At 49.6% G+C, this 14,679-nt stretch overlaps 1 protein-coding gene across 1 annotated transcript; it reads right to left on the bottom strand.

Annotated features, from left to right (window-relative positions):
* Nucleotides 1-10,481: 10,481 nt before the first annotated feature.
* Nucleotides 10,482-13,446, bottom strand: LOC144790808 (uncharacterized; the record flags this gene model as incomplete). The annotated part of the gene is given in 2 exon segments (XM_078665488.1): nt 10,482-12,951; nt 12,953-13,446. Coding segments are annotated over 2 exon segments (2,904 nt in total), but the record flags the coding sequence as incomplete, so codon positions are not given.
* Between the last annotated feature and the right edge of the window lie 1,233 nt (nt 13,447-14,679).

Below are 14,679 nucleotides of genomic sequence, written 5' to 3'. Positions count from 1 at the left end.
GCTTTTGCTGATGAGACTGCAAAACAGACAGCTAGAAATATGATGAGTAGGATGTATGTTGCAACGTCTACAAGATGGATTTCTGAGTCTGGAATGTGTGAAGACACAGTGGAAAGCGTGAAAGAAATTCAGAAAGAGGCGACTGAGGAGGAAAAACGTGCATGGAGAGAGAGCACGGGTAAATTGGACTCGAGTGGGTGTTGGATTGACTTGTCGGAACAGCAGCGTTGGATGTTGCCTGATGCGTATGTGCTTGCAGTAGTGACGATGGCACATGGAACAGCGCACATCAGTTCAAAAGGGATTTGTAAGATGTTGGCTCCGGTCTGGAAGAATGACGGGATTAGTAGGTGTGCAGAGAGAGTGGTGAGGAATTGTATGGTATGCTTGATGCATAATCCTGGCAAGGGAATCCCCACACCTGCAGGCCACTTCGCTCCTCCTTCCTGCCCCTTTGAAGTGATCCAGCTAGACTTCATTCACATGGACCGTTGTAATAACCTGAAATACGTCCTAGTGGTAGTTTGTGCTTTTTCCAGATGGATCGAAGCATACCCACTAAAGGACAATACTGCCTTATCCACTGCCAAAATTCTTCTCAAAGAATACTTCCCCCGATACGGAATGCCACGGATTGTATGGTCAGATAACGGAAGTGAGTTCGTAGGGAAAGTTATGCAGAGTGTGTGTGCCGGCCTAGGGATTAGGCAAAAATTTCATAGTGCGAATCATCCCCAGTCCGCGGGTTTAGTCGAGGGTTACAATGGCACCCTTAAACTGAAACTCGCTAAGATACAAGCATCCACGGGTTTGTCCTGGCCAGACGCATTGCCTTTGGCTTTGCTATCAACAAGAGCAACTGTACATTCTAGAGTAGGGCTTAGTCCCTACGAAATAGTTTTCGGTCGTCCTGCAAATGTTTGGGGGGTACCTAGACCGAAAGAATTTAAGCAGCTGGAATACCCAATGTTAATTGATTACCTTTTCGACTTGACTGCTAAATTGAGTCTTATTCACCAACAGGTTTTCGACGCATTGCCAAAGCCATCGGAGAGTCCAGGCCATCAGCTGAAACCGGGTGATCAGGTGGTCATCCGAAATTTTGCAAGAACGAAAAACCTTCAGCCCAGATTTATTGGCCCTTTCCAGGTCCTGCTAGCAACGAGAACTGCTATTCGTGTGGCCGGAAGAAGGAATTGGATCCATACGACTCATGCTAAACGTGTGCCTCTGCCACTTCCTTACGACAACTGGGTAAAGAAAGGAATCGGTGCCTCTGAAACGGAACAAGTCCCCAGGTTCATACCTTTCAGCGATGCAGAACTAATCACGGATTCACCAAATTCTGACTCTCCTCCTGAAACGGCTCTTTTGAACCCTGAACATTTGTCATCTGCACCAAAAGAACATTTGTCATCTGCGAACGTGAACATTGCCACGTCAGCTGAAAATACATTGTTTCCAGATCAGACAGCTCCTGCAAGACTGAGATACAACTTACGTTCTCGCAATATGGACAAATAAAGCAGGAAACTGCCTATTTTCAGATTTGAATTTGCTATACATTACCTCCAGCCAGGAAGTTTGCTAATACTGTGTAATCGTTTCTTTTTGTTTTAAAATTGCCTTGCCGTCTGGGTAGCCGTAGGGTCGTGGCTGTGTGCCTAGTTGAATCTGCAGGGGTCTGACACAAGGTCGATCTTTCTGTTAGTTCTGGGAACTCCCAGGGCTGATAGAGGCATTTTCATCTACGTACACATCATCAGTGGTCGCGAACGGTCGTAGAAGATGGAGCTTCCTGAGCTACAACGAGAAAATGTAATTTATGTTCGCAGAAATAGACTGTACAGAATACTACACAGCAAATGCTTTCTAATGCAATGTGCGGTTACATTTTTAATTGTTTTGATGACGCTGGTGGGTGGAATCGTCTTTGGCGTACATTTGATTTTTGTGCCAATAGCTACAGTACCTCCCCTTGATCCTACTACTTCTACGGTTTCTTCTATGCATTCTTTTCACTCATTTCCTGAACACGAACAAGCTCGACGCTCAGAATTTATTAATAATACATTTGTACAGCTCTTGCATCAACACCAACTGATAGTTAATACTACAAACTGCTGGGTGTGTGGCTTGATACCTCACACTATGGATAAAGGCATTCCCTATCTAGTCTTGCCTTTCAGCTATAATGGATCATTTCAGGCTTTTCAGACCATTTTTTCATATGCCCTTGAGACCTATCCTCCGCGTCCACCACGGTCCACTAAATACAACTCAGCCAACAAAGCTCTAGTCCAGGGAATTATTGATATGATTAAAGACGTCAATAATACCCCATCTTATCCTAGAGATGAATTACTGGTGTATCTGAGTTGGAACTCTACAGAGTATCGCCTTAGTTTGGGAGAAAGCAAGCGTAAAAGCTCCACTTCAGTTTGGGTCGTGCCTCACCGAGGTCAGGTCTGTTTGCAAGGAAATGGGAGAAATCCGAGAGCTCAGCTAGGGAAGAGTGAGTGCGTTGAGACTTACGTATTTCCGTCTGACTCCTCCCCTGCCTTTCTGACTGCTAGGGGTACCTACTTCATTTGTCAGGACAGAGCATATACATGGCTGCCTGCTGACTTTTCAGGTTCATGTTATATTGCTCGATTGTTACCTCCGACATACACTGCTTCTTCAGATTATCACAAAACCAGAGTAGCAAGAGGTGTCTTCAGCAAGGAAGATACCGCTGGTCAAGAAGCTGGAGATTTCTTCAAGGGTTTCCTTCCGTTTTGGGGGCCTATGGCCAATAGTAGAAACATTCGTCAACTAACACGGGTAGTTGAATCTACTATTACAGAAACTGCTGGTGCCCTTAGTAACTTAACAGCTGAGCTTCAGGCGGATCGTCTCATGACGTTGCAGAACCGTATGGTTCTAGATGTAATACTTGCAGATCGAGGTGGGGTATGCAGAATGATCCAATCGAGCTGCTGTGTCTTTATTCCAAATAATGCTCCAACAGTCTATGAAGCGATCTCTAAGCTACATAAGATTTCCGACTCTATACACGTAGATAAGGGAAACTGGTCCTTCATGGAGTGGTTTTGGACTCTGGTATCAGCGTGGGGATGGAAGGTTCTGATGGTTATTGGTGTCATCCTAGTATTTCTGTTCTCGTGCTGTCTTATTATCCAGTGTGGTCCCGCTCTGTGTAGTCTCTGCGCTGCAACCTGTTTCAGGAAACCACCTGCATTAGGAGAAAAGGCACGAGGCAGGATGATGATACAACGACATGTCGCTGACCTAATGAGCATAGAAATGGACTCTGACTCTGATATAGACTAATAATTGCCTATGTAAGGGCAAAAGGAGGGTCTGAGGTTCCGTGACGATTTTTACTCGTGTTTATAACACTGTCGTAAATACACAATTTTAGTATCAGTGAACCGCAAATGATCCATTTAGTATATCCTGGTGTTTTCGCTATGCTACGAGCAAGAGCACTCCTGTTACCAACACATTTGTGAATTACCCATGGCATCCATCTTAGATCACGGAAGCCATTTTGTATTCCTTGCCCTCACATAGTCAATGGACACGCAATGACCTCCTTTTCATTTAAGGACACGTAGGCTTTAACCGGCAATTCACCTTGCTAGTGACACGTGCACCTTAGGCCAGCAACGCTGTAGCAGCATGACTCGGCAAGAACTGCCTCCCCAGCCTGAGGCCAGTCCTGCTATACTGGTTCTTGTGTTCGTTGGCCTGATCATGATTAGGCGGCCGAAGCTGGTAACCGTGCCCATTTACGACCCACAAACATTTCTTATCCTGTCTTTCTATCTTCTACACCTGGCTCTGCTCCTTTCCTTCTGGGCCTTTATTAGGGGGAGGTAACGAAATTTACGATGAGGCGGTCCGGGTCTTGAATAAAGAATTGACATGGGATTATGATGGACTAGTGGGAACCCCTCGTTTGTAATGTTTTGACATCAGATACTGTTGACGATTCCTGTGCAACGCCAAATATTTACTGTATAAAACACGAATGTTTAGAACTGTGGTAACATGTAAAGAATTTGCCTGAAGCCCAATATTTAGTATATAAGGATCAATCCTCTTTGTACAAATCGAACAGGCTCCTAGATACTGCCCATGTGTAGTTTCTGTGACTTCTGTGTCCCTGCAGTAATAAACCTTTGGTCTTTGACGCCACCATCGAGAAGCCCGTGTTTCTGTTTGTTTGTGTACCAAGACAGGTTGAACTCCGGGGTCTTCGGGTGTTGTCCCTGACACCTCTGGACGGAACAAAAAAGTCCAGAACTCCAGCCTCCCCTTTTTCCTGCACTACCGCCCTAGTAGGAATGCTCTCCTGCTGACTCTAGGCATTCAATCTCCTATCCCGCACTACATTAATACTCTTAATACACTACCTTAATACTCTTAATGCACCACTCTTAATACACTACCTTAATCTACAGCAGATACAAGTCCATACCCCAATCAGACCAATGTACTTCCTTACCACTGAAAATTCCTCTGTTTCCAACTTGATCTCATTATGTGCAAACCTGGAAAAAACCCAACTCTCTGCAATACACCTCAACTCTGTATTCAGTTTTCTCCTGGCCCTGCCCTCCCCCCAAGAATGAGAACCCCTCTTCACCCTATGCGGGATAAGCTCTGTTCAAATGATAGAGCCGGACCACTGCTGCTTCAACAGGGCCAGGTCTCACTTCCCTCTTCATGTAAGGACAAAAACGCTTCTCTCTAACCATATAATTTTCCTCCAGGTGAATCAGAAAAATTTCGGGGCACCTACCAGCCACCAACATACCACTCCTTAAGCGTCAAAGTTCTTTCCACAGCATGCCCCCTCCCTTTCCACAAAACCTTGAATAAATCTTTATTAACATCCAACTTTTCTCAAAAATACTTGGCCTGCGCCTGGACCTGGGCCCACTTCATGAAAGAATGTCCCACTATCCATATGGTCATCTCCCTGGTGAGGGGGCCCCCGAACCGAACCTGAAATAGAAAACTGCATGAACAGAAGAAAACAAATAACCTTTTACAATCCTTCCTGGAGCACCGCGAACACATCCCTGGTAACAGTCCAAAGCCCATTACTTCAACACCCCATACTTGTCCCCCCACTCCCTGTTCCCGGCATCCAGACGCTGCCCCAATTCTAAAGCCATGAGTCCCAAAGCCCTTGCTGTCCGAAAGATAAATCCCTCAGCAGCTTCAATACCTGCTCATCCCTAGCGGACTGTCGGTTGACCATTTCCTCCACTGCCCGACTGGCAATCCTGAAAAATACTCTTGTGGACCAGTTGTGCCCCCCCACCACCCGTCAAACATGGTGATATAAAAGCCTGTCCTGTCAGTGCCCTACCCAGTCGTCTGCAAAAAGTCCTCCCTATTCCTACCCCCGCAAGCAAAGTTAAGGTGTCCCAATGACACCTGCATCTCATGAACAGTGCCTTTGTCTCTGGCCATCCTTGTCTCGAGCAGCCCCAGCACCTGCTGTTGTTTAACCATCCGCCACCGAGCCTCTCTCAAGTGGGCATCCAGCTCCATGCCCCAAAAAAGAAAAGAGACGTACTGGTCCCCATCATTGTATCCCGCGTCAAGGCGTTCCAAGTTCCCTCATGATCTTTTTGAAGCTGTCCAGTGCTGCCTGGCACTCCGTGGAGTCTGAGGTGCCGTCAAGGAAAAAAGTCATCCAGATAGTGCTTGCCAACTGGGGACCCATTGAGGAACGTACTGAAACCTTTGAATGCGCCAAACAGAGCAGCCCATTGGTAATGCTTTGCCCACATACTATTCCATTGAAATGGATGCACAAGAAGTCCCAAACCTCCGGGTGGACTAGCAGCACTCAGAAAGCTGACGATGTGACATTATGCTCTTTCCGCTGTTGCGCCCATGGTCACTTACCAGTGACATGGCCACGTCAACCGACTTATGCTCATTCCGCTGTTGCGCCCATGGTATAGTGGTGTGGCTCACTGGTTAGAGGCGGCAGACCGGGAGCAGAGGACGGCTCGGGACCAGGGTTCAATCCCCGATGCGGCAGGGTCTTGGACCAGGGTCAACGGACTCGATAATTCTCGCCTCTGTGCCTACTCTAACTAGGGATCACACTCGGCAACTCTGGGCATTAGCTTGCCTCATCTCCACAACGGCCCCCCACATACGCCGGGGATGCCTGGTTTCACCTTGGAGATACCCAGTAGGGACCATCTCACAGGGAAAGCCAGGACGGGTTCCCCAGCGGTCTACAGCGCAGAGATACTCCTTTGGGTGTCGATTCTAGCGCTTTAGAAACCCAAATCAATCAATTAATCATGGTCACTTACCAGTGACATGACCACGTCAACTGATTAATAAGACACAGTATCCTCCGTGTCCTCCATAAAATCATGAACCGCATTTCCGTCCGGCCATAAAATGCTGAATTAACCTGAATTCTCCTTGTTCTGTCGCATGAACCGCCAACTATAGAGGCCACCAAATTATCCCACGGCCCCCTGCAAGTGGGCCCGAAATGCGAGCTTCACACACTTCTTTATCCCATTTGCCTTGCACCACTTCCGGGTGCTCCCTTGCTGATTGTACATTCTCCTTCCCTCACCTACCCATGGGGCCCTTGTAACCTAAACAAAAATCATCTGTAAACCCGCCCCATTGCGTATTCGCAGCCTTCTTGTTGCTCTAACCTAGCAAGGCTGCCACTAATCTGTCCCCCTAACTGGTGTACACGCCCTTTGGCCAAGCCCCTCTAGCCTCAACCCCCATGAAAGGCTGCTGCTGCTGTCCCCCCCTTGGTGCCCCTGCTGGCCCCCGACTGCAGACCCCTCAAAGCAAATAACTAAAGCGTGGCTGCCTCTGCATTTTGAGCAGTCGTGCCTGAATCTACAAAATTCCCTGGAACATGCTCCCTTATGAAAATCCCTGCAAGCCCCTCCAGAGCCCATCTGCCCCTGGCCTGTACCACCCACCCCTCCCCAGCTGGGATGCCCCTGAAAGGGGAGATAAACGAGCGGTAGCCCGCTGGCTGTAAAAATCTTCTTCCCTGCCCTGGAGGACCCCACCGTGTGCTGCCACAGATCCGTATCTAACTATCCCCATTTAGCATCTGTGTCCCATGCCATACAAGCCCAAAACTCCTCGTCATATTGGGCCCAAGCGTATCCCTCCCCATGATTTGTGCCTTCCTAATGACATTCATATACTTAAAGAGGGCCACACACCGCTCTGGGTATTTTTCGCAATACACACTGGCATATATGAAAAAAGCTGCCGTCCAGTTTTCAACAGTGAGGGACACCCTGGGCCGCTTTGCCAACTCATATTCCTCCTCCTTTGACCCTTCCTTTGCGTGCACCTCCCTGTGCAGTAACTTGAGCATTTCCACATACTCCCCTTTCCATATGCGCTCCTTCATGGCCAACATCGAATGGCTTCGTGGCTTCGTGACCCCATATATGGCAACTTCTTGATTTTCAATTCCTTGCTCTCTAGTTTCACGTCCGACTCTACCGTCCCTGATGCCCCTGCGACGCCCTCCACTTTTGACTTAGCATCGTCCCCCACACTTACCCGCATCTTGCCTGTGTCGACCGTGCCCACACCCACATCCGACACATAACTGACACATATCTACCTCTGCTTAACCTCCCTCCCTCCTCCCCACTCCTTCCCCCCTTTATTCCCAACTGACACCATCACAGGTTTCACCCTTCCGTCCCTTGTTTCACTTTGGTCCAAGGAGGGTGCCCGTCTTACTGCAGTCCGCCTTGCCACAGGAACCGTTGCGTCCTCTAAGCCAGCTGTCCAAGCTGCGGGCTACGTCAGGCATCGGGACCTCTGCAATGTACGAGAAAAGACGTTATTCGCCCCCCACACCGCTTTCCTTGCTATTCTCTCAATTCACCCTCCTCCAGACTATCCTCCTCATTGCCCAAATCAAAGGACTCCAACTGCCCCCAACTCTTGTCTAGCAGAGACGCCGACTGCACCCTCCTTTGACCCACAATAGTATCACCATATGTGTTCCTGCGTGCACGATGTCCTGTGTCCTGTTAAGGGCCATCGGGTGTTGGGGCCAACAAGACCATCCTGGGCCAACTTGCGCAGGCAGTGATGGGCTCCCATGCTGCTATTGGGCATGCAGCGCAGGGCTCCACCCTCCCTTCATCTCGGCGCCTATGAGCCGTGCCCAGCTCTGCCAAGTCTGGCTCCCGCTGCTGTTCCACCGCAAGCAACAAAAAGGTATGGTCCGGTGTGCTGGGCCTAATCTCCCTATCCGCCCCTTCCAACTTCCTCTCCCTACCTACTCCCAAAGAAACAGCTGCCCAAAGGCACCCTACTCTGCTAAGATCAATGGCGAGACCCCAACCCTGTCCCCTTTCTCGTCGTTGCTCCATTCCAGTCTCCCCAGCCTCCCCAACTTGCCCAGCCACCCAGCTGAAGCCCAAACCCCCACCAGATCCCCCCACACATGACCCTTCGCCTGCCTGCTCCCCCTGCCTAGCCCCCAGACCTAGGAAGCCACTATGCACCATGTAGGCATCAATCTGCTCCCTGCTTGATAAGCCCCGTACATCCTCATGCCATGAGGTAAAGATGTCCAGGCCCACCCAGTGCCGACCCCCCCTCCAACCTCAGCTCCTCCGAGATACAATCCTTCTCCACCTCCAGAAACCAGTCTCCCTCGCCCCTCAGCTGCACCAGCGAAATCCCTGCCTCTCCCCAATCCACCCCTTCCTCCTGTGCAGCCTGCTTCAACTCGACCAGAGCCAGCCTCGTGCTCAGCTGCCAAACCTCCCCATCCCCCCTGCATGCGGCCCCAAGAGGCTCCCCTGCTCTCCTCCACTCGGCAGGCTCTAATACAGAGGGGTAGCCCTGCCGGTTGGCCCCCACATCTGCTTCCCCCCCTCCCCGAGTGCCACAACTGGCCTTTACCCTGTGCCCCATTGTCACCCTCCCTTCTCTGTGCAAAGCTGCCCCGGTTCACAGCCTGGGAACTACGTGGCCCGCTCCTCCGGCAGCCCCCGCCCCCATTTCCTCCCGCCGGAGCCTCCAAGGAGACTAGAGGCTCCGGCGCATCCGTCACAAGCGGGCCGCTCTCCTGGTGTATGAGCAGCCCCAAACCTTCTCTGCACCCACCGGGGAGGCGCGCAACTTGCTCCGCTGGTGAGCCCCACCCACAGACTCTTCTACCTCAGCCTCAACACACACTAGAGACTGCAGCTCCTTGACAACACCCCGGACTGCATGCACACCATTTATGCGGCATGGGTCACTCACCTGTCCACGCTTCACCCTCTTGGGGAATGAGCAGGCCGCGACGGCAGCTGCCACCCCAGTGGACGCGCACCTCGCTGGGCGCACGGTTTCCGGCCCAAGCAGCTCAAGCCGTCCGGCCTCATGGAGCAGCTGTACCACCTCAACAACTCTGTGATCGTCCCTCGCCATCATGTTCAACGTACGCCTGATAATAATAATCCTAACCACTCTGACTAAATCCCATTCGAAAAGCTAACTCCTCACAAAAAAAGGCTAAATACTACTAAAAAGCTAAATTCTATTACACTCCCAGCCACCAGGTCACCAACGCCTAAAATGGTGGCTTGGAGAGGTAGTACCAGCCCTCTATAGCCATTGGGCTATCAAATGAGTTGGGTTACGTTAGGGCTATTCCCCATGTAGCCCAAACAACTTTACAAAAATGGCCGCTGTCGGCCCGCCCCTCCACCTCCCAAACTGTCTGGGTCAGACCTCCCGGGCTCGGCTGCCCCCCAAGCCCCCTTCCTGAAATTAGACATCTGATTAGTTAAAGAGAGAGAGAGTGAAGGTAACACTCTGTCCAAGGTTAGGAATGGCACCCTAGTAGTATGAAGACAATATTTAGCATTCCTTTAATCATTTAAAATGTTAACAAGCATTAGCAAAGCACTCCCTCCTTTCTTCCCTTCCCGATCTGTTTTTTGATTGAAAGCTGATCAGCGGCAGGTGAGCATTTGTCCCTGTGTTGCTTTCCTCCGGCAAGTTAGGGTGTAATAATTGCCCTTGGACGTGAAGCAGCAGCGGAGCGTTCAGTAAGGGTGCTGTCACTTTCCCTGCTCCAATTGGTTGTGTCGTCTGCACCCTTGGCTGCTTTGTTCTGCACCGGCGTTGGTCGATTGATTCTTTGGCTGTTGAAATGAGACTTTAGATAACTTGCCCAATTTTCCTCTAATATGAAGGAATGAGGCCCCCGTGGTGCGGGTGTATTATTACCATTATTATAACACACTTTACAGGTACAAAAAGAAGAGGAGGAGAATCCAGATGATTGAAGATCTGCCCACCAGGCCTCAAATTCAAGGCCCAAGTTTTCCTTTGCAGTAAAGAAAGGGTTTGATGGCTTGAGCTCAGATATAAATAAGAGGATAAAATGTCTGTTCAGCAAGATGTATCAAATTCATCTTTTTCCCCCTTGAGCAAATTAATGAATAGTTCCATCGTGCAAAAGCGCCACTGTCCTTGGTGTGGACAACTCAGATCTTCGCTGATTTAATGGGACTAAAGTGCATGGCCTCCTCCAGCTCCAGCTTCGTGGCCAATGGGTTTTTGCAACTGGTTTCCGAATGAAGCGTGGCATCAGCACAAGGAGCAGCAGGTTTGGATGTATAGAAGCAACACTCATCATCCAAACACACCTCCTGGAAAGACACCATGATGTGCTGGAACATCTGCTTCAGAGAAGGTCGAGGGACGTCAGGCCGGACCCAAGGGGCTCCTAAGGCAACAGCACTGCCGGCAGGAACCTTTGAAAGATGGATTGGGAGGTTAGAGCAGATGGAGCCCTGTGAGGAGAAGGTTGGGGTGGTGCTCGTCTGCAGAACATTGCCAGATCCAACCAATCCTGGCACAGAGACACTAGGCCAACAGAACTGATGTTCAGGACTTGAGGAGTAAGGGGGAGATTGATGTTCCACACCGGAAGCCCCTGGGAGAGAGCTGTTTTCCGTAGGTTCTGTACACGAGGCACCAAGTAAGGGACAGTGTTCAGTATTCATGGTGGCAGGAACAGACAGAGAAAGATGTACAGTATTCAGGGTGCCCGGGTGGGGCTCATCGATGGAGGAGCTAGGGAAGGGTTGTTGTTCAGTATTTAAGGTGCCAGGATTGCATAGAAATGGCTGATAGTCAGCGTTAGTGTTGCCAGGAATGTAAGACAGTGGGTGGTTTTGAAATATGATACCAGAGTGAGATGAATGAGTGGCAATGCTTTGAAAACCAGTGTGCACAGAGGGGACGAGGCCAGCTCGGGAAGTGTGCAAAAATGGCAGGTCACTGTGAGGAGGATGGGGTTCAGAGAGATTAAAATCACAGTCACTAGCGTGAGGTGGTTGTGGCTCAACACTAGAGGATCCAGGACCCTTTTGGCCTTTTTGGAGACCCTGCCAGTGAGCTATGGAGGAAGGGGGCTGAGGAATTTCCACATAGGAGCGCTGGTTGCATATTGTCCCATCCCAATGATGTAAGTCCTTTGAAGCAGCCATGGGTACTGGTGAGTTTGGTATCCCAGTTCGATCTATGGGAATTGGTAGATCTGGAAATAACCGCGATGCATAGGCTTCAATTTCCTGCTGCAGCTGTTTTGAGAGATTTTCAATGTGCTGCAAATGAGCCATGTCTTTGAGGAGGAGTGCCTTTGCTTTTTCAGAATCCCCGTCAAGATCCTGGCAAGTATTGTAGGTTTCAGACTCCAAAGACAGATGGACAGCGACTTTTTCTATTGGAACAGCCGCTTCATCTTCAGGAGTCTCATGGGAGTGTTGGGAGGCAGACTGGGGAGACACACCATCAGACCACTTCACACGACTGGAGGACTCCTGGATGGTGGGTCCCTGGTTGCTTGCTGCTGCGGGCTCCGGGTTCTGTAGCTTACTAGCTGCTTCCAAGACCAGAGCTTGAGGTGTTTTTGGAAAGATCAGATGGCATTTCTTCTGAAGAGATCTGAAATGCGAGGAGTAAGGGTTCTTGTCTGGGACCCTCCCAGCAGATGTCAATGGTGAGAGCCTGACAACGTCTAGGAGAGCAGAGGAGCCGTGCTGCTTGGCCTGATGAGGAGTTCGCTTCACATCAATATCAACACATCCAAGGTTAGGTACATAAGACATTCGGCTGAAATCGGCCCTTGGTGCAAAACTGGCACGCGGAGGGCAAATAGACACTCCACTGGCCCTACTACTTCCAACTGAATAGAGGGAGTTTGCACCCTTCCCTCTCACAGGTACCCGCTGGACCATGCTAAACTTGCCACCTTTGCTAAAGGTGTTGCTGTTCAGCCCTGTGTTGGAGAGAATGCTGGCCAAAGCCGATGGGTCGCTGACAAAATATGCTGCACTGTTGCCAACATCTGCTCTCGATATCTGGCTTGTGTCGGTTGCCTGCAGAAGCTGGCCATCTACGATGGAAGTAATCGAGAGGGGCACAGTAGCAGGCTTCCGACATGAAGATCCATCAGCTGCACTCAGTGGTCCAGTCGGAGTTGGCTTTGCAGATGTTGCCGTGCTCCGGTTGGTTGGCTGAGCACCATTGTTAGTCTGGTTACCAGACGGACTTCCCTCTGTGGCCTGCAATGTAGCATCCGTTCTGTGCAATTGTGTTTTCGCTGCAATGGGCTCCAGTTCCTGAGGCACAACAGAAAGGGAGGAGAGTCCTCGTCCCGGCCCTCTTCTCTCAGCACCTTGCTCTGCAAGAATGGAGGGACGTGGCATGGGACCAAAAGCCAAGTTGGGTCGCTGAGTCAGTGCGCCATACGCAGACATTCGCCCAGATGGGTCTTTGGTTACTGCATGCAATGCACAGAGACTGCTTCCTTGTAGTGGTACCCTCAGAGGCAGGCTGTGTTTTGCACCAGCGGCATGGGCACCAGTCACTCCGACATTGTTCAGGATTGGGGTCAGCCCTGAAGTCCTGTCCAACAGGCCCGTTCTCAGGCTTCCTTGGTGAAGTGTTCTTTGCATTGTTCTGCTCAAAACTAATTTCTTTCAGTGGTCCCCCAGAATTGAGATTCTGTGGGCCTGCAATGGAAGGTGGCTCAGCTGGCAGGACCTCCAGACAACCATCCCAGGGATTGCTGGTCACTAGTTCAGCTGAGGGCAAGACTTGGAATCGTTCTCCCTTTTGTGTCACGCTGAAAGGACAGGGGCGTGTGCAAGACTTCTTACTTACAGCTTTGCTCTTGTGAAACTTGGCCTTCCAGGACTCATGCAATTTCTTGAAGTCAGGAACAGGCCTGCTTTTCGTCGGCACAGGAATTTTACTCCTGGTGAAGTGGGGAACACAGGCCAGGGTGGGATTATTCTCTTTGCCCAAGCAGATCGAACCTGCTACTGCTCTTCCTGCCGGCTGGGCTGCTGGAACGTGATGTGGCATTCTCGGTCCTCCAACCACCCAAGCGAATTCTCACCAAGGTATCTCTAGTCCCTTTGGGTCCCGGTCCACCAATTCGTAAAATAGCAGACTCCCATAATTGGCTAAGACTTCGGGTGAAACGTAATCTTGAAGTGACTTCCTCAACCAATCATTCTCCTAGATTGGGTGTATTATCATGTTTACTGTTTTCCAGAAGCGATCACTGGCATTATGGCTTGATGTTGTGCAGAAGTTTTACCCAGAGGTCCTGTTCGTTGTTGTTATCGATGTTCCATTTCAGCCTCTTTAGTTTGGTTCTCTGTTTCCGCAGGTAAAATATGAGCAATGTATTGCCAGGTTCATGGCGTAAAGATCTTATCAAGCTGTTAATTGATCGTTTAAGTGCTTTTAATTGTACTCTTTGATTCCTGGTTAACTTATTCTGTTGTATCTGTACCAGAGAGCTCCTTTTTTTATGTCTGTTGCCTTTAAAATACTGAGGTTAATTGTAAAGCATTCCCAGGTATGTATCTGGTTCTTGCCAGGTGGTTGAGTGGTTAGAAGGTTGATTGGTGTATCTGTCAGGGACTTTATGGTTTCTATCGAGAACTTGATCCTCTTGTAATTGGATGTGTAACTTGAGCCTAGTTGTAGAGCAGGGAGAATGCTATTCGCAACCGTTGCCGCTAAAGTAGCCTCTTGTGGACGATGATCACTATCCCCTATGTCGCCCATTTTGAAGCCTGTTACATATCGAAACAGCGGGAGGCTGACAAATGTATAATCTAAAAGCGAACTTGTTAGATCAGTGTGGTAGCTTGCCGCTGGGGGAGTGTCATTGACTGTTCTTCCATTAAGGGCCCTGAGGTTTAGGTGTTCTAGAACTTCCAGGAAGTGTCGGTTTACCCTGTTGGGCCGCCCATGCATAGAGGATCCCTGTGATTGTAAATTGTAATATGACGATTGAAGATAGATTTCCTTTGACTCGGATGTTCTCATTAGATATAAATTCATGTCCCCTGATAGAATGAGATTTGAGGCTTCTGTGCAGCATACATAAGAAGTTATTAGTTCTGTTATTTTTGCTGAATCAGTTACTGTTCGTTTTGGATGAATGTATACTTTGAACAAGGTTACTTCATTGTTTGCCTCTGCCCGAGGGAGAGTGAGTTTAACTGCTAGTGCTACATCCGTATCTGGCCCAGTTGCCCCCGCTGTTGGTATGGATGTTGTTGAAATGTAGGTCGCCAGCCCCCCTGAGTCGTGGCC

This window comes from Lissotriton helveticus, chromosome 11 (assembly GCF_964261635.1).
Source record: "Lissotriton helveticus chromosome 11, aLisHel1.1, whole genome shotgun sequence".
NCBI classification, from domain to species: domain Eukaryota; kingdom Metazoa; phylum Chordata; class Amphibia; order Caudata; family Salamandridae; genus Lissotriton; species Lissotriton helveticus.
Note: the sequence above shows the minus strand (reverse complement) of the source record. Positions and strands in the feature narration are given on the sequence as shown.